The following is a 24,126-nucleotide window of genomic DNA, read 5'->3' on the forward strand; positions in this document are numbered from 1 at the left end:
TGTTCATAGTCCTGTTTTTTCCCTCCAGGCACCCTACTACTCTGTTCAATGAATCAACCAAATATTCCATGAAAAAAAAAAAAGAAAGAACAAAGGCTTTAAGAATCAACCTTAATAATACGTATCCCAAATCCTGAAGCCTTTTTTTATAATCTAAGTGTTAGTTTATTGTAGATTTAAACATAATTTCCCCCTTAAGAAAAAGAAATTTGGAAATTACATCTTATGTAGATTATGGCAAATCTGGATTTTTTGATTCACATTAACAGAACAAATTAACTACATTAACAGAACAAATGGTGTAAGAAGCATTGCATTTTCTGTGGGAATCAGCCACTAGAGGGGGAATAGAGTAAATATGAAATGGTGAGATCCTTGAGTGTGCAGCTTTTTGCTGAACAGCACTGTAATGCCAAGTTTTAAAACTCCTGGGTTTTACCCTAGATTCTGTACAGGGCCATCTGCATCTTTCCTGTATTTTGCCTTGCACCAAGTGTTGGCATTCTTTACCCTAACCTACTTCATGTTTTATTCCTAGCTTTTGCTGGTTGACAGTCCCTTTCTGCTCCTACACCAGCCCCCATTTTTTTGTTCTTCCCCAGGTTACTTCCTGTATAGTCCCCACTGCTCAGATGATTTTTCAACTGCTCTTTCTCATTCCCCTGTGTTAAAAAAATGAATTAGAGGCAGTCAGTATGTACAGCAGCGCACCATGGATGAGAGGTGGTTTCTCAGCTGTCAGCAATGCCCTCCATAGTAGCTCCTAACGTCCATCCCCAGAAACTGCAGGAGTCCTGCACCACCTTTCCAAGCCAGAATTAGACATGCGGAAGTTTTTGCCCAGTGGGAGAAATGGAGGGAGAAGTTACAAATAATCAAGACCTCAAGTAGGCTCTGTAAGATACTGGAACGAGCAGGTTCTGCAAGATACTGGGAAAAGGTCCAAAGATGGAAAATCTTTGCAATGATCTTGGCTCCTGCAACAGTCTACTGTACTTCATGGGCCGAATTTTCCTGTGTTATTACAGTCTTACCGACTTTTTGGGGGATTTCATGTGAGGAGAAAAGAAAGTAGTGATGCTAACACATACATCCTGACTTCAAGTCGCAGGGGTGTGTCTCAATGACACGCTTTAAGAAAGCACACCAACAGTGGTAAAAGATACGTTCAGCGTGCTCACAGTAGTAGTCAATGCATCTGAAGTAAGATATCATGGCATGACCGTTTTCAAACCTGGGCAGATTCAACCTCTGAAAACTAGAAGGGGCTAAATTGCTGTGGAGTGTGAGGCAGACCAAATGGCAGGACCTCTGCCAGCCTGCTACAGCCATGACTCACTCCTGCGGGCACGCTCGGTGCTTCTTGCAAAGCCTATGATTTGTTTGGACACAGAACAGCTAGACCCAAGCTGGGGCCTGACAGCAGCCAGCCACTGCATCTGATGCTGTTAGCGGAGACACAGGGCTGGTGCAACGGCTCTTTGCCACACGCCACGGGGACGCTGGGCCTCACTCGGGGCCGGTGGTCTCTTCACACCTCCCGTCTCCTCTCCCCACTCCGCCGCAGGAAACGGCAAGGGCAGGGAAGGCCGGCGGAGGGCCACCTCAGCCCTCTCACCTCCCCCCCGAGCCGCCTCGTGTTTCCCGGCGCAGGCTGCCACACACCGCCCCCAGGCGGAGCGGCGGCAATCTCGGGGAGACCGCTACGCGGCACCTCTGGACAGCAGGCCGCTCCTCGCCGCAGGAAGATGCTGCTGGTCCCGGAGGCGACCACAGCGGCGACCGCGCTCCCCTTAGAACACTGCGGCGGCGCGGTCCCTTTGGGGAGGAAGAGGGTAAGGCGGGGCTGGGCGCCAATGACACGCGCTAGGCACCGCCCCTGAGCCCGGGCGCGGGGCACGGCGGTCCAGTCGGCGGCGGGCCCGGCAGTGGCGCGGGGAGGCTTGTTGGGCGCTCTAGCGGCCCGCGGTGCATCAGGGGCGGCAGCAGCGTGTGCGCGGGTGGGGCAGCCGCGGGAGGAGAACGAGGAGCAAGAAGGAAGCCGGGAGCCGAGGTGCTCGGTCGGCCCCACAGCGCTGCTGCCTCTTGTCGCCGCCACTTCCCTGCTGGGCGTCAGCCTACCCGCGAACCTGATCCGCCGCCGGAAACTCTGTGCTCGTCTCTCGGCGCGGCGGCGAGGTGTCGGCGGGGCGGTGGGGGCAACTTCTCGCACTTCTCCGGAGAAGACTCGGGGCCACTCCGTGCCGTGGGCCGCCGCAGCGGGAGAAGTTCCACCCCCTTCTCCCCCCCTTCCAACCCTCGAGCGCGGAGCGGCGACTGTGGCCCGGGAGCAGCTGGGTCGGGCGGGCGGCCGTGCCGATGAAGCTGAGCCGGCAGTTCACGGTGTTCGGCAGCGCAGTTTTCTGCGTGGTGATCTTCTCCCTCTACCTGATGCTGGACCGCGGCCACTTCGACCACCCGAAGAGCCCGCGGCGGGAGGGCACCTTCCCCAAGGTGAGCAGGGCGTGCTGATGGCGGAGGGGAGGGCGGCAGTGCCGCCGCGGGCGCCCACCCCCCTCTTCGGCGCGGTGCTGCCGGGGGGGGGGTGTGCCAGGGCTGCTGGGCCTGTGGGGCGGTGGGCGAGCGGTGCCGCCTCTGGGCGGCGCTGCCGCCTGAATGGCCCGGCTTGACCCGGGCGCGGGGCCTCGAGCGAGGGGCTGGCGGGGATTCCGGCGCAGGAGCGGAGCGGGAGAGCGGGGCTTGACGGTGCCGAGGTCGGGTGGGAACTGACGGGGAGTTCGAGGGCAGACCTCAACGGTGGCATCAACAGGTAGACTTGGAGGAACGCTGACTTTATGTTGCGGCGTTCCCTTTTGTTAAGCCTTGCTTTGGGACCGTAACTGGTTGATACCTGACATCACCCTATGGTTAAACGAAGGAGTTCTTTAGTTTTTCCCTTTCCGTCATCTGTGTGTGGGAGAGAAATTTAAATGCTGTGTATCATGGTAGTGTGCTAATAAGGAATGTTCAACCACAGTGAAAATAAAGTAGTTCCGAGAGCACATGGTATGCTGTGCAGAAGAGCAGAATTCTGCTGTGTATAAATAGCTTTGTTTTCTTATAGTAATAGACCACACACACAGAATTATAGGAAGTAAAATGGCTTATCTGTGCTTGCACTGTGGTTATTTTTGGGGAAACAAAACAAATGAAACTGTCTTTAGTACAGCAGTGAGACTTCAGGTAAATGAAAGAACTCAAAAGTCTGACATTAAAAGTCACAGTGATCTCTCTGATAGAATCACTATTTTTTTTCGTTTAAATCAAAAGTAATATTTTATATTCTTTTGTTAACAGTAAAGATTAAAACCTTGCTTAAATGTAAAGAAAGAATGCAGATCTGTTTTGCCTTTATTCCTTCAAGTTACAGTTCAGAGGTTAGCCACTAGTTTTTGCAGGAACTAAGACAATGGGAAACAAGCGCAGAAGAAGAAAGCAAGACAAGGCTGCTGGCAGCAACTGTGCCTGTTCAGTATGTCGCTCCAGCAGAAGGGTAGTGGCATGTGTTACGCGCATAACAGCTAAGTGCAGCTTTGGTGATATGGGCAGTATCTTATTTGAGGAAATTACTTCCTGTGTCATTATGCCACCAGTTGAGCTTAATCCAGGTGAAGTACAGAACAGGAAAGCGATACGTGGGTAAGCGTTCTTTTTTGTTTGTTTGTTTTTTTTTTTTTTTTTGGTGTGTGTGAATTTGTTTTTGGTTTTGCATTTTGTTGTGTTTTTTTTTTTTTTAATGTTCGATTTTGATTTGAAATACTTGTGTGAACAGGGAAGATTTATTAGACATGTTTTGTCTTCTACTCTCAGTGTCTGCAGTTGAAATTCTGTTTGTGTCCTCAGTGTAACACTGCTCTGCTGTGTAACATGGTTTTATCCCTAGTGACCAAGGGTTTAGTACCTTAATCTGTTGTTGCACCTTTTCCTCCTATGTGATCTGATCAGCTAGAGATGGTAATTTCTCCTTCCATCCTCTTTCCTCCCCTCAGTGTTCTGGAACAGTCTGTCAGTGTTTGCTCTTTTTGCCTTTTCCATATATAAATTTTTTTGAGGTTGCTGACTCTCACTGGAGAATTTTCTGCTTATCGTTGTTTTGGTCCTTCCTTATTGGGTGAACAGTTACCTTTTCCTTCTTTACTGCTTTATTCTTTGAGTAAGTTACAGGTGAAATTGATGTGATTTTTGTCACTTCCTTTTGCTGCCCATAGGTTAGAAATTTTTTCCACTTTGTTACAACTGGAAACCTCTGACGCCTAGCAAATGCTTTGGGAGCCCTGTTACATAACATCAGTTTCGAGCAAATGCAAAAGATGAACTGTGGAATAGAAGCCACCAAAATTTTGAAAAGAAACAGCTTTAATCCTACCTCAGTGACATTGTGTCAGTGTAATGTTGCCACTACACTCGGTGAAACAGCTAGTTACAGATGTAGAAACTTCAAGGTGTTTTTGTTTGTGATAAACTATGGCAGCAGTAGATGATCTGTCTGTAAAGAAGGCATTCTGTTTCCTGATGACAAAAGTCAAAACATTTTTTGCTTAGAAAAAGAAATTGAGACTTTTTCACGTTTTTTTTCATTGATTCACTTCATAGCTCTTTCTGTTCTGATAGTGTGCTAATTTTTCAGCTTTTTGGTTCCTCTGTGTTGTTCTGGTAACAGCATATGTCACTTTTCATGTCTTGAAAGTTGCATATCGATTAGTGTCTTCCTGACCTGTGCGGCTTCAGCTAAGCTCAGAGGAAAGAAGTGGGTACCACTGGAAACAGTCTCTGTTTAATTTGCAAGCATTTATCGATCTAGGATTCTTGTTTATTTCTGCTAGCATTAGTGTTGGAATTTTTCAGCTTACAGTGCCTGCTGGTCTGCATTCACCTAAAGTGCCATTGTACCTAATACCAGTAGTAAGATAAATGATCAGGACTGATGCTTCGCTTTCACTTCCACTTTTTCTTCTAGACAACAACTTCTCTTTGCATGGTCTTGGGATAGATTGCATCAGATTCCAGGCTTATCTGTCAGTATAGTCAGGAGTTGTCTTTCTGGAGCTTGCATTCTGGTTTGAGAGTTTGGGTGGTGCTGTTCAAGGTGCCAGCAGAAATTTCTTGCAGAAATGATTTTTGGACAAGATCTCCTTCCCAAGACAGGTGAATATCCATGGGCAAAACCCTTAATGTACTTTAACCAAATACTTGTAAATAAATGCCTTTCATAGCTCTGCTAAACAGCACTTGTTAGCAGATGCCACCGCAGGTGGGGCAATGGGGACATTGTGTCTTTATAGGTGTTGAGTTTGCCAAAGCTGCCAGCAGTAATCAGTTTTATGGTGAATGTTATCCACACCTGTCCATGGTAAGGTAGCATTGTAGCAGCTGTAGCAGAGCTTGAGCTGAGGTGATTTATAGCTTTGCTGTCAACTGGTGGTGCATTTAAATCATCATATTAGAAGATCTGTATGTTGCAATAGAACTGAAATCTCTGTTAATTTGGGGAAGATTAGGTACCCGTAAATTCATGGAGATCAAGACTTACTGGCCTCTTCTCTGTAATTCCTGCCTGTATCTTTACGGATCCTGCTTGGTTGTCAGGTGTATATTATTCTTACCATGGCCATATCACAAGCTCTGTCTTTCTCTCTGAGCCTGTTCCTAGCCGTAGGATGCTTCTGTCTCAGGACAAGTCTCGGGTACAGTGTATTCCAGTGTCCTGTTTCAGCCTAGGAACAATGTTACGACATTGCACAGGGGCAAGCTTGAGGTGGAGGAATAACCTTGAGTCCATTTTTAAATTATTATTTTACTAGTGTCAGTTGTGTAAGAGTCTTCTAGTGGAATATAGTGGAAAATGGCTGAGTATATTGATTTTGTCAGTAATAACACTGAATTCTCAGAGAAATCTTGGGTGACTGCAGAGCAGAGGGAGGTTCAAGAGTGGTGGTGAGTCCTATGCAATCTCTTGTGCAGCAGGTGTTGGGTGCAAGTGGTTTGTGGGCTAAATTGATAACTAGTAATTGAGAGCTACTTTCATATCAAGTCTAAAATAGAATAAGTCCATATGCAGCTGGCCTTGAAGAACCTGTATTACTGCATACAGATGAATACAAATACTAATAAGCCCATATCAGTCTATGCTGTATTTTGGACCCAGATGGGGGGGAAAATAATTAGCCTAACACAGCTTTTCTCAACTAATTTTGCATTGACCTATAATAGATTCATAAAACCTGTTCAATGACAGAAACTTGTGGAATATTTCTCTCAGTTCTAAATTGTGCTAGCTTCACATGTAAGTATGCATGGTAAACATTAAAAATCCAATTAAAAAAAATATGTGGAGGATTAATTTGTAATAGCATCTTGCTTCAGAACTCTATGGCCTTTGTGTAGAGAGTTCATTTTTTAGTGAATTTTATGCCTCAGCAAGGCAAAACAGTAACACAATATGGCATTGTCTGTCACTACCTGATAGGTGATGCTTTGGACATGCGCTCTTTCCTCTAGCCACTTTCGTGTGGCTTGGTTTACCTTTTAGGGGACGTATGTGCAAGGTTATTTCTAGAATTACATTTTATAAACTCAAGTCTGCCATGGTTCTGGTTGATAACTTGAATGGCACCAAGTGATTGCTCCTTTTTATCTTTGGTCTTTCACTCAAACTGTATTAAAAGGCAAAGTGCAAACTTTCATCCTTACAGTTTTTTTCTAAACAACTGTTTCTTGAATAAGATCTCTCGTTCTCATTCTACTCCCCCTCCCCTCCCTGCCTTTGACCATCATTATTACATGAATCTTCTCATTACCTGCTTTAATGGGCTCACTAGTTGCATTACATTGAGGAGAGGTGATCAGGTACAATTCTTCTAAAAGCAGCTGGCTTGTTCTTTTGTTTCCGGTGTCTTTCAAGGAAAACATTAATTGGCCTGGCTGTATGTGGTATGGCTAAGGCTTCTTTACTGGATTCATGCTTTCAAGGCATCTACATAATGCATCAAATACTTCTGCACGAATGTTACACGTGGAGATTGTTGCAGTATGGAGTGTTGTTTCATCTGAGCTTGCCAGTAATTTGATAGTAGTGCCACCTGATCAAAGTATGAATTATGGTAGCATGGAGCAGTAACAGTAGGCTATTGGGACCAAATGTGTGGCAGAAACACCAGCAGTTCTCTGAATCTGTGTGTTGAACAAAGGCACCTTGTGAACTTGACTCTGGAGTACTTCTGAGGTACTACTTCCCCTACTGTATGGAAGCACTATTTGCAGTCAGCCCTGAGTCTCCATTAGGTGCCTGTAACTGCAGCGAATCAGCTCATGGTTGGTAATTACCATGCCCCAATTCTGTGTAGTGCAGACCTTGGCTCCCTCCAGTGTCAGTGAGTCTGTTGACTTCCTGTTTTGAAATAGCTCCTGATACAGTGTAAACACACTTTCCAGCTAGGTGCCTTGCTGTAGTGAAGTAGCTGCAATCAGTGGCTTACATGTACACATTTTGTTGCGGCGTATTCTTGGTAATGGGTGTAGCTTTATGAGTGTGTTTGGGAGCTTTCAGATATAAGAAGGTGAAAGACTTCTCTTCTGCAGAAGTACTGGAAGCAGCATGATCCAGTATTTAGGAATGTGTATTTTACTCTAAAATGTGAGTAGTGACAGTTAAGGTTGTATGTAAGTTTTAAGTTGTAATTTTCTGACTTCTGATAACCGAAAAATTGTGGACTCAGTGAGTTTTAGTAACATTTTTGAGAATTTTACAGCACAGAAGGTTGAATGTTGAGAGAAGAAATCCACAGACAGAATCATAATTTTCCTGGTTTTGAAACACGTTGACTTATTTAAAAAAACCCAGCCAAACAAAACCCTATTAACAATAACAGTCTGTTCACAACTGAAAAGCCTTTGACTGTCACAAGAATGATTTTGAGTGCAAGCTAATGAAAGTTTAGAATTTCTTCTGCTGAACTTCTTGTACATTGGAAGGGAGGAGGAACTGTCTGTGAACATAATTACAGGTCAGTAACAATTCTTTGTACTTTCTAATGTTCACAGAGTGTATCTGCCTTTGTTACTTGCACATTTTGTGCAAAGTTTTGGCTAAGCAGCAGTCAGGCAGAAGCTAATAACCCCTCCTGCTTTTGCGCTTTAAATCTGAGGCAAAATGTTGAGCAACATGTGTTTTTCGGAGAAGTAGTAACTCTACCTGTAAATGAGCACTTCCTCCTGCTACCTATAGTCCATGCCTCAAACTATGTAAACTAAATGTAGAGAGGTTTCCTAGTTTGCTCTTACTTGACCTTTTCTGTGTCTGACACATGATTTTGTTATTTCAAATTTTGACTTGTTCAGGTAAAACTAAATACTAGCAGAATGCTCGTAATCCTAATGCCATGTAAGCCATGCTTCAGCTTTGTACTGCTAGCCATTTAAATAAAGATTCAGTACAAGGCAGGTAAGGGAATCAAAAGGAAATGAGCCTGAACATGTCAGCCAGAGAAGTAGTGGATGTTTTTCAGATTAATTGACTTTGAACAGGGAGTATTTCTAGTTTTGTCTCCATCTCCCTTTCCTTTCTCTTTGCCTTCAGATCACTGATTGTGGTGTCAAATCAGTCCCTAAAAGCATGCCTTATACTTACGTCTGTAAATTACATGTAGCTTAAAGCTAGGATAACAGTACATTAAACATTCCCATTTTTCCTGCCTCTGGTAAAACAGAATGTGGAAGCTCCATTGGCATCTTAGAATTGGCTTCTTAGGCTACTCCATCTTTGTAATAGAGCTTCCTTATGTTTTAAGAGACCAGACTTTTGTAGTTCAGCTAATTCAGAAGAATTCCAGTGTTTTCATAAAGTGAGCTAGTTTTGAATGGTACCTTAAAGGTAGGAAGTTTTTGACAAGGTGACTTATGTAATCTTCATCATCACAAATGCACATAAACCTTCTGCCCAGATTAATAAAGGCTTTAAACCTTGACTTGTCCTTTTGACTGGTGCATTGTGTGCTTGACTTTTTGTTCTATGTCCTACCTTGCAATGTAAATACATGCTGATAGAGTGTGTTTAGATATTAAGCTTTGATGCAACATCATGTTGTGTTTTTAACTTTTATCTGCTTGCTTTTTCTGAACAGCAGGTGACCATTTAATTCTACATTTAATAGGTTCTGTTCACTATACAGTGCTTTAACAGTGAACAAAGGGAATGCTTTCTGTTCTTACTGTCTTAGTATGTTGTCATCTTTTTAGAGGTTTGTCTCAGGATTTTAGTGAAGTTAGTATGTGATTTGTGAAGATATACCTGGAAATAGTTATTGACAACACAGGTGCAGAAAAATTACTAAGATGACCACCATTCAGTACAGACAGAAAATAAGACTTTTTGAGTCCAGTTTCCTCACTGCTTACTGCAGTAACTGTAGGCAATGATCTTGACCTAAGTTTCACATTCCCTGGAGTACTCTTCATTGTTGTACTCTGCTTTCTTGATCACAGCTCACTGGTGCACGAGAGCCTCGTATGCAGAACACCTGCTTATCATGTAGGTGAGAAGGAGGCTAGGCTCTGGCTGGTTTTGAACTTGGTGGTTGCTGGCTGAGTCTGGATGCAAATAATCGAGTTCCAGGTGACTGAACCTCATAAGTCTGTAATGTGGGTTTCTCTCTTCTGCCTGTTTCCATGAGATTTCTTCGTCTGGGGGCCTGTCATACTCCCACTTTGATTATTTGAGCTAGCTGTCTTTTTCCTGGTGATCAGTAGTGGTCTGTTGAAAGTGACGATATTAAGGGAATGAGTGAATATTCAGAGAGAGCCCTTGCTACAGATCAGACTGGTGTTGGAAGCAGAGGACAGGCAGAGGGCAGTGGGAAAGCAGGCGGCTTTGGAGTATTTGGGGCATGAAAACTGCTGAAGGGTTCAGACTGACTGAAACGTAAGAAACTATGTAGCTGGTTCATGTGGTAGTGGCAGGATGCTCAGTACAGCTAGCAGGTATGGACAGTTTTTGCTCCAAATCCAGATGGGAAGAGGGTCTGCTGATCTTCGCATGGGAAGATTTTATTTGTTAAGTCCAACCCTATGTAACCATGGGGATGGTGAACAGATGCACTGCTCATGTGATGCCATTCTTCTACCAATGCAGCTGTAGCTACTTTTGATACTGTTGGATTTGTCAGTATTTTGCAGTTCCTATAGAAATAGTTCCTTTTCTGTGAAGTAACAGCAATGTTGCTTTTCTTTTTAATAAAATTCTTTTGTGCACACTCTTGTCAACATATAAAAAGGCACTGCAAAATGAAAGAAAAAGGTTTTATACCAAAACTGTTCTAAATTTGTTAATTGGTGATTCATATAACTTTACATTGCATTTCTTTACCTTAAAACAAGTATGCAGATTAACAGAGCATCATTTAATGATGATTGTTTAGACTAAGATGTACTTAATTGGACAGTGTGCCTCACATGTTCTTATGAGTATGAACAATGTTTAAGCCACATACACACTTGGTAACTTTGGTGAACTGTAGTCATGTGCGGTGAAGCAGATAATAATTTGTATAGATGGCAACTATACTTCAGCTTCATAGGAATCTAAAGGTCAGAGCCTCTATATTGAACAGCCTGAAAAGCCCCAATCAGTATTAGTTTATATATGTTATTTTTAGAGTGAGTAACATAGTAGGCTGTTTAGTTTTTGGAGTAGAGAAACATTTTTTTTTTTTAAATGTCACAGACATTGAAAGAGAAAATACTAATTTTACACAAATGTATATGCTATCTTTAATGGAAGATTTCAGTCTGATTGGTTGTTTTTTTTTGTGCCACCAGGGGGCATGGGACGACAGGTTTTTTTCTTTCTAGCATCCCATCGTCTGCATATTTGTTTCCTTTTGTTTTCAGTTGATCTATTTGATAAGTTTCTAGTATTTGTCTTCAAGATATTGCGATTCTAGGATGTTGGCTCTGTGTCTCAGTTAGCTTAACCTGGTTTTGTTGTCAAAATATATTAATGTCTTTTGGAAAGCCATAGCTGTTTGTATGTGTTGTATTTTAAAACCTGTTACTGTTTTCAGGATGTATCAATCTAAGAAAAAACCCCAAAGCAGTGGGTTAGCATTTTACACAGAGCAGAAAATGAGGGGTTTAACTTACCAACAGCTTAAAAAAATACTAAAACATATCTTTTGAAGAATTATAAAGAGCTCCCATAAAGATAGAATTACAGGGATGACGATTTAGTAGAATCAAAAAGGTTCTCCTAAAGGCTATTTTATGTGTCTTGGTAAAGAGTATTTTGTTTTTCATTCCCATGGACTTCTGGAATTGAACAGAATTTAGAGAAAAGTGCACATCACAATTTAGAAAGGAGGCTTAATCCTTTGCAAACTACAGCCTAACTACAAAAGTTGGAATTAACTTGGTATTTGAGGAAAGCAGTTTGTCCCTTAAAAGGGAAATGCAAAGCTGTCAAGTGAATTATTGTTAAAGGGGAAAAAATCGTTGTGTACAGATATTGTTTCTAATATTATTCTGTATTACTTAAAAAAATTAAGCATTGGTGCCAGGAAAAAGTTTTTTACTTGTAATTAAAATCGTAGCTCACAGAGTAGGTGTCTACTGAATTCAGTTAGTTGTGTTGAATGTAATGGGTAAAATGTAAACGCCTGAATCCACAGTGGGTTTTGTTGTAGTGACAACTTCCGAAGAAAAATTTTAATTGTATATTGTATATTTTGGGGTCTGACCACAACTTTAATAATAGGAAGTAGCTGTTTTTTTGTTATCTATCTTCTCTTATTGTTAGGTTGAAGTCTTTCTGAGGAAAGAAGTAAATTACTGTTAAGATGAAATATCCCTAAAGCTGTGTTAAATAATCTGGCCTTAGTGATTCTGCAAGAACTAACACATTCATTTCTAGAAAAAAGCATACCTCAAATAATTTTGAAGGAGTGGCTAGTACATGAGAGGGTAGTAGCATTTCCAGGCATCTTATTCTGCTATGCTCCTTCCAGTATTCTAACAATACTGTGATTAGATGCTATTAAATTGCTTTGTAATATCTGTCTCTCCTTGTAAGTTACTTTGGGAGATAGGATGACTTCTTTCAGTTCACACTGATGTTATTCTGTATCCTTCCTCTTGCAGTGCACACTAGAATCATCTTACAAAATCCTGTTGTTTGGCAGCTGAATATGACCTTCTGACTGAAAGTGCTATTAGTTTGAGCTGTCTTTTACAGGACTATCTGTTTGTAGTAGTGCAGTTTTACAGATTATTAGTATGGCAAGGCTATTAAGGCATATTTTACCTCCAGTAATTTACCTCCAATTTCTCTCTGAATTTCACTGAGAATAAGAAGCTCAGTATTTATTGAGGTACTATTCTACATGTACAGGAAAAAAAAATTTATTCATCCTGTTAATCCCATCATGATGTGACTTCCTCCTAAAAAATGGCGTTCTCTTTGATGTTTTGATGTGATGATAAATGATCATTTTTTTGCAAATCTGTAAAAGATATGAAAAAGGTTGCATAATTGCTACTTGAAACAGCATGACCTTTTATGATTATCTTTGTATCAGTGATTAAATATTGTGCTGCAATTTGGAGTTCATAGTGGAGATACAACTTCTGCTGTTTTCCTATATTCTCAAGGGAAGAGGTTTCATATGTTGGCTCAATTTTTGATTAGTTTGTCTTTACATAAAATAAAGATTTGTCTTTCTGTGTGATCATCTTACTATATTCTTTTAGTTCTATCATGAATTGGTCTGAGAAATAATTAAACTTTACTGTGTATGTTTTTTTTTTTTTTTTTTTACAGGGTCAGCTTTCAATATTGCAAGAAAAAATAGATCACTTAGAACGCCTGTTGGCAGAAAATAATGAGATTATTTCAAACATACGAGATTCTGTGATCAATCTGAGTGAATCAGTAAAGGATGGGCAAAAAAATCCAGAGGCTATAAACTTCAGTCAAGGATCTGTCTCTGAGCTCTTTCCTTCTGCTTCAGTTTTGCTTGCAGTTGATTCTGAGGATTGTTTGTTTGCTTCAAAAAGTGGAAGTCATGGTTCAGGTGTACAGGTAAGCAGTATGTCATTCTCTCGTCTTCTGCTGAAGTCCTCAGTGTCATTACTTTTTAATTCTGAAAACGTCTGATTACCAGTAAAAGCTTGGTACTGAGTTCCTAATCTAAGACTTAATATAATTGTTCAGGTGACTGTTGTGTTTAAAAGGTGTTTTGAAACTGTTCCTTTTTAAGTTTTTTAAACTGTCTAGAAATTGAGTAGTGATTATGAAGACCCAATGTTCCAGAAAGTAGTTCTTGAGGAAAAAAAAACCACCAAAAAAAACCACCCACCCCCCCCCCCCCCCAAACAACCAAAAATCCACAACAAAAAAACTCCTAAGAAAGCAGTGATTATTTATACTCAGATTATTGTCCAGTACTGTCAGAAGTTCTTTGGAAACAATTTAAAAGTCTCCTTCAGTTTCCCCAGATTGTTCCGTAATTGATGACAGATAAACTGGAAATAGTGGATGGCCTTGATTTAAATAGGTTTTACTAGGCATATGTGTGTAGATGGGTCTTGATGGGGAGCTATAGAATGTTCAAGAATAATTTTTTTAAAAAATCTCAGGTACTGTGTTCCCTTTTGAATGCCTTTTCTGTATTTGAGCATTCTTGTGTGTCTGCTGTTTGTATAGGCACTTTGGTAAGAAAGGAGGAACATATACCATGTTAACTGGTTGGCATGAACTGGAGAGGTTGAAGATTTTAAAGTCAGACACTTCAAGTTGAGTTTATTTTGCGTTCTGGTGATGCTTGCAAGTTTATGGACTCTTACATACTCAGTTTTAAATGGAGTATTTCAGGAGCACTGAGAATATGATCTGAAGTTTGTGATCTGTACTGTTTTGGGGAGTTCTGTGGGAGTACTATAAATATTCATAGTACTCTAAAGCAAAGATTAGATTTTGTATTCCAGCTTTCTCATTCTAGAAATGCAGGTATTTCTATTGCAGGAGAAAGACAGTGGACTCGAGCTGAGTAACTGCACACATTAGAGCAATTGTAACCTCTGATGTATCATTCATAGTGCCTTTAGCTCCTCAGGGATAGGCACCTCCTTAACAGATCTTAAAGAGAAAGTAGGCCTTTTTTGTCCATGTTTCTAATATACATTAAGACTTCTGTGATAGAAAGTTAACGCATGTGAAACTATGATTGTGTGTTTTCAAATTACTGTATTGTTAACAGGTATTCTTTATACAGTCTGGTACCATATTAAGTTATGTGCTTTTCTAGGTGCATTAGAAATAAGTTAGAGTAAACATGAATTATGAATTTTGGGGAAATGTGTTGGCTTAAATTCTTGGGCATGTTAACCTGTTACGAATGGAAAGTAAAACATGATTGCTTGAAATGTTCTCATTAAAATGTTTAGCTTCACATTTGCAGAATATCAAAACGTACACTTACCTACCTAATGGCAGGCTGAAGTAGCTAAACTGCTTTTGGACAATTTACTTTTAAGAGTATATGCATGTGCCTAAAGGTAACAAATGTAGCAGGGTATATTCTTAATACTGTTCCCCTAATCACATGTTCTTTCGTTGCCTTGGTATAGGGAGGGAAGGTGGGCTTGTCTAATGCTTTTCGTGTCATTGCATCAGTACCTTGTACTCAGAAGGTTATCCACCATCATCATTAAATCACGTTAATACTGCTTCTGTATACAGTTTCTCATCCTTCAAGTCTGGCCTGCATTTCAGTTACGAAATCTAAGATGTTGACTTCAGTGAAATTCCTGTAATACCACATTACCAAGCTGATCTAAATTACTATATTTGAAAACAGTTTTACTATTTAATACTTTGCCAGGCCTGATAAATTACCTGAGCTTGTAGAATACATTTTCTTCTAGTTTGGTTTTTTTTTTAATTGAGACGAAGAAGTTGAATAGATTATTCAGAGTGTTGTTTTTTTAAAATTACTTTTTAAATTCTAAACCAGCTTATAAATGTTAATTATGTGATGTTCATAAATGTTAACTTAAACCCACAGATATGGACCTTATTTTTCCCGTGTTTGTCTTTTAAGTGCGTGTATGAGTATGAAATGAGACTAGAAAGAAGTAAGAGTTGAGACATAATGTTCAGATAAAAATCACTTTAGAGATTTTTAAGAGGCTTTACTGAACGAATTATGGGAGTTCATTATAGTCTTTATAGTCAGAAATATTACCAGGACTTGTTACTCAGATTTCTTTATTTTTTTTTTTCATAAACTGGACAAAACAAGTTATTAATAATATGAGACCCAAAAGATACTTAAAGATAGTTAAAGGATGTTTCTTATCAAGAAAACACCACCTTTAGTGGCAGTGTTTTAAGTAGTTAGGAAATTGTAATAGAGCTGGCTGCTAAAAATAAATTGAGAATTGATATAATTCAAATTAAATAGAAGACTAATGTGTACATTTTTCAAAAGATAAATGTGGAGCTAGGTAATTAAACCAACAAAATGAAGAACTCTGAATTAGATATGGTTATGACCTGACACTTTTCTAGGTCAATAGTTCAAGAAGTAACTGGAATTTGTGCTCAAAGAAGATAGAATTCTCAACATTTCTCACGCTGGAAGGTCTTTTAACTGATATAGTGAGATATCTCTTCTCTTGTCCCTTTCAAATACTGAAGCATCTAACATTGTTCTTAGTAATGTTGCTCCTTTAAAAATAAGGCATGAATCAAGGTGGCCTGATGAGGCACAAACTGTGCTTTTATTTTTCCTCTGCAGGGGCTTAGGTTTCACTGGAGTAAATATTGTGATGCTTGCCCAAGAGCTGCATTACTTCAGCAGTTTGAGTCCCTTGGTATAGAGAAAGGATGATCCCATATAGAGAAAAAGACCACTGATAAGTTTTCAGATGTTTTAATTGAACAGCTTTGTAACAACATGACTGTCTTCTGAAGCAGCCATAATTAAGACAGTCAAAACCCCTTCTGAATTTGTCTGCTATTTTTATAATGTCCTTGCTTATAAGTATTTTATCCTTAGAAATAAAAGGAAAAATACTGGAAAATACTTGTATTTAACCTTTTTATAATTCCAGTAGAAGTTTGAGTCGTTTTTTTTATTCTCCCTGACTGCTTTTGATTAACATTCAAATCACAAAATGTTTGAATGCTTGAGGTTGGGAGGGACCTCTGAAGGTCATCTGGTCTAACTCCTAACTCCTTGCTCAAGAAGGGCCACTTACCCAGTTACCCAGGACCATTCCCAGAAGGCTTTTCAGTATCTCTGAGGATGGAGATTGTACAGCCTCTCTGGGCAACCTATGTCAGTGCTTAGTCACCCTTACGTGGACAGCGTTTCCTAATGTTCAGCAGGAACTTGTGTTAAAACACAGGAAGTTTGTACCCATTGCCTCTTGTATTGTCATTGGGCACTATTGAAAAGAACGTGGCTCCTCCTTCCCTGCACTCTTACTTCAGGTATTTGTGCACATGGATAAGATCCCTGAAAGCTTTCTCTAAGGTAAACAGTTTAAGCTTTCTCAGCCTTTCCTCATGTGAGAGCTGCTCCAGTCTCTTCGTCATCTTCGTGACCCTTTGTTGGACTTTGTCCAGTGTGTCCATGTCTGTTGTACTGGGGAGCTTGGAGCTGGTCACGGAACTGCAGGTGTGGCTTCATCAGTGTTGAGTAAAGTGGAAGGACTCTTTGGCCTGCTGGTAGTGCTTCTCCTTAATACAGCCCAGGGTGCCACTGGCTTTCTTTGCTGCAAGGGCAGGTTGTTGTGTGTTATCATGTTCAATTTGGTGTCCACCAGCATTCTGAGGTCCTGTTCTGCCAAGCTGCTTCCCAGCTGGGCAGCCCCCAGCATGTTCTGGTGCTGCAGTACTTTACTCTTTGCCTTGTTGAACTGCATGAGGTTCCTCTGGACCCCTTTCTCCAGCCTGTTCAAGTCCTGCTGGATGACAGCACAACCCTCTGGTGTATCAGCCTCTCCTTCCAGTTTGGTGTCATCTGCAGACTTGCTGACGGTGCACTCTGCTGATCATCCAGATCATTAATGAAGATGTTAGACAGTAGCGAACCCATAGCACACCACTGGTTACTAGCCTCCACCTAGACTTCATGCCACTGATCGCCATCCTCTGGGTCTGGCTCTTCAGCTGGTTTTGGTCCATCTCATTGTCAGCTCAGTGCTGAAGGCCTTACAGAAGTTATGGTAGACAATATCCATTGCTTTCTGTTCATCTGCCAGGCCAGTCATTTCGTTATAGAAGTTTCTCAAGTTGGTCAAGCATGACGTGCCCTTGCTGAATCCATGGTGACTACTCCTTTTGACTTTCTTGTCCTTCATGTGCTTGGAATTGGTTTCCAGGGTAAGCTGCTTCCTCACCTTCCTAGGGCTGAAGGTGAAGCTGACCAGGTGTAGTTCCCTGAGTCCTCCTCCTTGCCATTCTTGAAGATAGAAATGTCATTGCTTTCTTCCAGTCCTTGAGCAATTTGCCTAAACATTGTGATTGTTCAAAGATTCTTCAGAGTGGCCTTGGGGTGACATCTGCCAGCTCCCTCAGTACTTGTGGGTGCATCCCTTTTCTCCCTGGGGCCTGGGATTCCTGAAGGCCAGTAAAGACTGAGGTGAAGGAGGCATTAAGTACCTCAGCCTCTTCCTCGTCCTTTGTCGCTGTTGCCCTCTGCATCCAAAAAACTTTGGAGATTGTCATTACCTCCTCTTGCTAATACAGTTATAGAAATAGTTTTTGTCTTTCACAATCTGCCAATGGCCAGATTAAGTTCCGGTCCGGCTTTGGCTCTTCTGATTTTTCTCCCTGCATAACGTCATGACATCCTTGTAGTCCTCCCGAGTTGCCTGTCCTTCTTCTAAAGGTCAGAAACTCTCCTTTTTCTCCTGAGTTCCATCCAGAGTTCTCTGTTCAGTCAGGTCGGTGGCCTTTGCCGCTGGCTCACTTTTGAGCACATGGACATGACCTGCTCTTGCACCTCCAAGATTTCCTTCTTGAAGAATGTCCATCCTTCCTGGACTCCTTTGACCTTCAGGGCTGCCTCCCAAGGGACTCCATCACCTGGTCTCCTAACCAGGCCAAGGTCTGCCCTTTGGAAGTGCAGGGTAGTAGTTCTGATGAGCCCCCTCCTTTGCCAAGAGTTGAAAACTATCATTTTGTCATTGCTATGCCCAAGACAGCTGCCAGCCATCACATCACCAACAGTCCTCTGTGTTTAAAAACAACAGGTCCACTGGGATATCTCCCTTGATTGGTTTACTCACCAGGTGTGTAAGGATGTTATCTTCCACACATTCCAGGAACCTCTTAGACTGTTCCCTCTCTCCGGTATTGTATGCCCAGCAGATACCTGGTAAGGTGAAGTCCTCTGTGAGACTTATCCCAGCTGCTTACAGAATATTTTGTCTGCCTCTTCATCATGATTGGGTGGTCTGTAAGACTCCCACCATGATATAGAATCATAGAATAGCTAGGGTTGAAAAGGACCTTAAGATCAAGTTCCAACCCCCCTGCCATGGGCAGGGACACCTCACACTAAATCATATCACCCACGGCCTCATCCAACCTGGTCTTGAACACTGCCAGGGGTGGAGCATTCACAACCTCCCTGGGCAACCTATTCCAGTGCCTCACCACCCTAACAGGAAAGAATTTCCTCCTTAGTCTAAACTTCCCCTGTTGCCTTGTGGACCTTTCCCATGACTCTTACCCATGAACACTCAACCCTTTTATCACTATTGTCAAGCTTTAGACAGTAAATATACTCTCCAACATACAGGGCTACCCCATTGCCTCTCCTTCCTTGCTGATCCCTTCTGAAGAGTTTGTAGCCATCTGTTTCAACATTCCAGTTGTGTGAGTCATCTCACCATGTTTCTGTGATTGCAGTTGCATCATAGTTTTCCAGCTGCACGGTTGCTTCCAGCTCCTCCTCTGGCTTGTTGCTTATGCTCCCATGTTATTGGTGTAGATGCACTTCAGCTGGACTATTGAGCCTATCCCCTTTTTGGGGGAAAACTGTCACCAAAAGTTGGGAGAATAAAACTCCTTAACACCAACGTAGTATTAAGAAGCAGGCACTTCCTGATTGCAGCACTGGGTGCTAGGTGGAATTTCCACAAATCAGGCACACCGAGTGCCAATTTCATCATTACATTTATATGCAGAAGTTACAAGATAGTACACTCCCAGTTACAATGATCAGTTAGTGATTTACATACAGTTATAATACCTGCAGTGTCATTCTCTTTTGCTTGTGTGGGGGAAGGGTCTTCTCGATTTGTGAGTGTGTCTTATAATGAAGGCAGTTTACTGCAGGTCACATTAAAAGTAGGTTTTGTTGCCAAGTTGGCTGGCTAGATTTCTACCTTGCCAGGTTGTCAGGTAACTCATCCTATATACAGTAGACCCTATGTGCTTTGGTTATGCTCTAGAGAGTAAGGACTAAGGCTGGCATTTCACAGGGAACAGGGAGTTCAAGCAACACAGCTTCTAATTTCAAGTAACCCAGCAACCTGTGCTAACATAGAGGCTAACTTCTTAAATCAAGATGCTCCTATAGATAACTTTCACAATCTGTCATGGTTCAAGCCCAGCCTGTAACTCAGAACCATGCAGCCACTTGCTCACTTCCCCCACTTCTTCCTCCCCCTGTTCCCGGAGGGATGCAGAGGAGAATCAAAAGAATCTTAACTCCCATGGGTTGAGATAAGAACAGTCCAGTAATTAAGGTATAACACAAACCACTACTGCTAACACCAGTAATAATAATGATAAGGGAAATAACAAGGGAAGAGAATACAACCGCTCACCACCCGCTGACCCATACCCAGCCCGACCTGAGAAGCGACTACCCCTTCTGGGTAACTACCCTCAGTTTATATACTGGGCATGACGTGCTGTGGTATGGAATACCTCTTTGGCTAGTTTGGGTCAGGTGTCCTGTCTCTGCTTCCTCCCGACTTCCCCTCCTCCCTGGCAGAGCACGAGACTCAGAAAGAACTTGGTCAGAGTAAACATTACTGAGCAACAACTAAAAACATTGGTGTTATCAGGGTTGTTCCCAGGCTGAAAGTCAAAACCACAGCACTGCACCAGCTACTAAGAAGGAGAAAAATGACTGCTACTGCTGAACCCAGGACACAATCAAACACAAAATATAGACATACTCAGTAAAACTAAAGATAATCTGCAACAGAGCCCCTAATTCCCATATGACCATTCTTAGATGCTTCCATGGTTTCTACCGTATGAATAACGCTTTGCTGCTGCATGGATCTACATCCCCTAATTCCACTGAGATGGCAGACTGAAGGACCTTGTCAGCACACCCTTAATCAAATGTTGACATGCTGCCCTCTGCTTACCTCTAGGAAGCTTGGTTTTATCCCTTTCTCCCTTCAGATCCACAGGCAGAGCTCCATGCACACTAGCTGCTGTTTTACATAAAGGCCAACGCTAGCTCCTTGTCTTCCTTGCCTGTCTTTTCTTGAGACCTTGTATCCCTCCATTGCAACTGTACAGTCATTAAAGTTAACCCATCATGTCTTCATGATACTGACAAGATCATAGGCTTTCAACTGCACACAGATCTCTAGCTCATCATGTTTATTCCCCAGGGTATGTTCATTAGTGTTCTTCTGAGAGACAGAGATTCCCAGAAGGGGTTTGGGTGACTTCTCTGTAATTGTGTCTTTTTGGCACTTCCTTGCTTAAATGCGAATGATAGATGTGACCCTGAATAAGCCCCGTTTTGTTAATTTATTTTTTTTTTATTACTATTATTATTTTTTTAATCCTTTGATGTCACATGACACCTGTCTATCACTTTGTCAAAGGGCTGCTGATAATTCTCTTCTCCCTTTATTTCTAGCTAAAAGCTCTTCTGAACAGGTGAACCATCTTGGCCTTATAACTTTGCCCCACTTAGTGAGTTGGATCCCATCTCTCATAAGAAGACACTGGTGTATGGTCATAGAACTTGTTGCCAACACCAGCTCCAAGGCCAGTTATTGACCTATGCTATCAATGTCTGCGTCTCATACCCCTGCCCCTCACTGGTGGGATTGAAGAGGACAGCACTTAGGCTTCCATGACCTTGATCACTATCCCCAGAGCTCTGTAGTCACTTTCAATGCAGTCTGGGTTGCCCCTGGAGGCATCATTGGAAGTACAACAAGGGGTAGTAGTCAGTGAGTTGGACAAACTTTGATAATTCCTTTACAATATCCTGGATCCGGGCACCTGGCAGGAAGAAAACCTCTCTAGATGATGGCTTAGGTCATTGAGCCAGTCATTTCAGACAACTCTTGATAAAGATTCCAAGATTTTTCCTGAATTGCAGTTTCCAGCTCTTGAACTCATAAGCATTGGAGCATGGTTTGAGGTAACTGTAAGGTAATAGGTGTTTGAGAAAAAATTATATGTTATGGACTGTAAAAATTAATATCTTGCAGACTGGAGAAAGTTGCTTGTGAAATTCAGGCTCTCTCCAGAAGAAAAACTCATAGGTAATTCCATGAATTGTTGCTTCTTAAACAGATGTTTTAATGGTTGAAATGTCAAAAGAGTTTATTAGTCTTAAGGTCAATCATTGATAGCTGCCAAATTTACAGAGTATGCACTTCATTTTCTTCAGAAGGTTGCATTTCACAGAAAAAAATACAGTTCCTCAAAATAAAATTTTAGAAAAGCAAGAAAATATGGTATTAGGCTGATTTCAGTGTAACTCTTGCTTTGTCCCTTCAAGCTGGGCATACTGAATGCATGTATCTTCAAGTATTTGTATTTTCTATTCAACATTATTGTCCAAAGATGGAAGCAATCGTGGTGAAGAAGTGCTGCGATAAGATCTTGTGCAGGCCATAGGTGTCTACTGTATGGACATTGTAGGCCCAGCTGAGGCTGTACTGTTTCTTGGGTTACAGGGCTTGCGTTCCCGTGTAACATGACTGAATCCTCTTTCTGTCTTTAAGATGAAGGCCTCTTGTGGGTTGATCTTGCTTGGTTGTGAGATGCCAACCCAGCCAGGGTCAACCCACTGTGGTCCTTTATGGCATCTCACCTTGGGCTTGGGGAAGGAGATCAGGACAGTAATTGAGAGTGGTAGTGGGCAAAACATGGAGTGGACTTTGTCAGAGTTAAATAATGTGGGGATTCTTTTGTTGTTGAAATGAGGTGAAGGGAGAAGAGTTGGAGTTATATCGTTACTGTAAAATTTCCACTTTTTCAGTGTTAACATAATTTTTATTTTGGTGTGGATTTTTTTATTTTTTTATTTTTTTATTTGTGGATGTAAGTGGAGTGATGGACAGATCACAACCCCTGTACCCCTGCACTGTTTGGGTAAGGATACATAGAGAAGTTGGGAACAAAGGAGTGAAGTTGAACTGGCCTAGCAAAGGGGTGGGGAAAAGGTGTTCTAGTTTTGTCTTTGTTACTTCTTGAGCCATATATTTGTTTCAGGTGTCTGTATTTTTCTGAAGTTTGCTAGCAAGACAGAAGCCAGATTACTGCTAGAAGATTTTAACTCTTGTGTTCATGTAGTAAATGACTCCTATAGGCTATTTCTGTGAAGGTGAAATGTGTGTTGAAGGTTTGTCAGGTGTGCAGTTGTATTCTGACATGGGTTTAGAACTAAACTGAAGTTTAGTTTAAGTAAGTTCTTCAAACTGTAGTGCCAGTAAAAGGCTTGTCCAGGTAATAGTTCATGTTCATAAAGTTTGCCTTCTTTCCTAAAAGCAGACCAGACCATTACAAAAAAAAGAACAAAAAAAAAAAAAGGAAAAAAAAAAGAAAAAAGAGAAAGAAAAGTGGGTATATAAACTTTGATCTGAACTCACATGAGAAGGTTGTCTTTGCAGCTATCTGGTGATATCTAAATTTCATAAGAACTTGTTAAAGTAACTGTAAAGTTACATCTGGCCTTCTTACTTGCATTGACAAGTGAAATATGTCCTCATTGTATAATTAGTGTGCTGGTTCAAGAGTAAATATATAAGGAGCTTTGTTATATTAATTGACTGTAGTTCTGAACATTTCTTTCAGTTTCCTTTTGTGAATTTGTCTTTTGCCTCTATCTCTCTCATGTTATCTCTTCTTACTGCTTGCTTACCTTGTCCTTTTCATTCTCACTCCCATATTTAGTGTACTGTGCTATTCTGTATAATTCTCTCCCTACCCTCCTGCCCTAGTGCCATTGTGAGTTGTCATAATTTTTGTGACTTAAAGCTTTTATTCCTACCATTTATCTAATCCATTTAGTATCCTAAGAGCAGGGCCTTCCAAATGCTCCTCTTCCTGCTAGCTGTGTCTTGAGTGTCATAGTTGTGACTTGAAATGTGCTCTCATTCAACAGTTTTCTATTCATTTGACACTTTTCCCTGTGCAATGAACAAGCTGATCCATTTTTAGTGAAAGCAGCTTTAGTTTGTAACAGCAGAACTGTTTTTGTGAATTTGTGTTTAACATTCTTTTCACTCTTTTTTAATTTTTGTTAGATGTTGGATGTCTATGACATCCTTCCTTTTGATAATCCAGATGGCGGTGTGTGGAAACAAGGATTTGATATCGCATACAATGAAAATGAGTGGGACAGTGAACCACTTCAGGTTTTTGTTGTGCCTCACTCACATAATGACCCAGGTAATATTTTAACTGTACTGATTTGGGTATCTGGAGGCTTTTGAATTAAAAATATGTTGCCATTTTTTGTTAAGATTTTATGTTTTTTCTAAGTATGCTATGTAATATGTTAGATTTAAGTCTAGCAAGGCAGTTAAGTAGATTATAATTAAAGTGCTATTGACTTCAAGTGACAACTGCTACGATAAAAGTTGTACACGTACTTATTTATTAACCGGAGTAGGACTTCTGTATTGATATTGGAAGCTAGTACGGATTTTCATTGTTCATCCTGCTGGTAACCCAACATGCTACATTAAATATGGTCTGTTCATAGTTTAACTTTTTGGACTCTCATTGATATTTAACCCTCAGCCTGTGCTAAAGAGATGTGCTTTTTGGAAGATGTGAGGGTTTTGGCTGAAATTCTTTCTTTACTG

General features: G+C 41.3%; 1 protein-coding gene across 2 annotated transcripts in view; it reads left to right on the top strand.

The window, feature by feature from the left end:
- The first annotated feature begins 2,038 nt into the window (after nt 1–2,038).
- The window catches only part of LOC130595059 (alpha-mannosidase 2-like), a 48,269-nt gene continuing 26,181 nt past the window's right edge, over nt 2,039–24,126 (top strand). For both annotated transcript variants that reach the window (XM_057401425.1, XM_057401429.1), the window contains exons 1-3: nt 2,039–2,493; nt 12,848–13,108; nt 23,563–23,707. In XM_057401425.1, coding sequence (XP_057257408.1) covers nt 2,359–2,493; nt 12,848–13,108; nt 23,563–23,707 — 541 coding nt within the window. In that variant the 5' untranslated portion in view covers nt 2,039–2,358. The remainder of the gene's footprint in view (nt 2,494–12,847; nt 13,109–23,562; nt 23,708–24,126) is intronic.

The sequence above is a fragment of the Pezoporus wallicus genome, unplaced genomic scaffold (assembly GCF_028554395.1).
Source record: "Pezoporus wallicus isolate ANWC-B61680 ecotype Strahan unplaced genomic scaffold, APGP_CSIRO_Pwel_v1 contig_7206, whole genome shotgun sequence".
In the NCBI taxonomy this organism is placed as follows: domain Eukaryota; kingdom Metazoa; phylum Chordata; class Aves; order Psittaciformes; family Psittacidae; genus Pezoporus; species Pezoporus wallicus.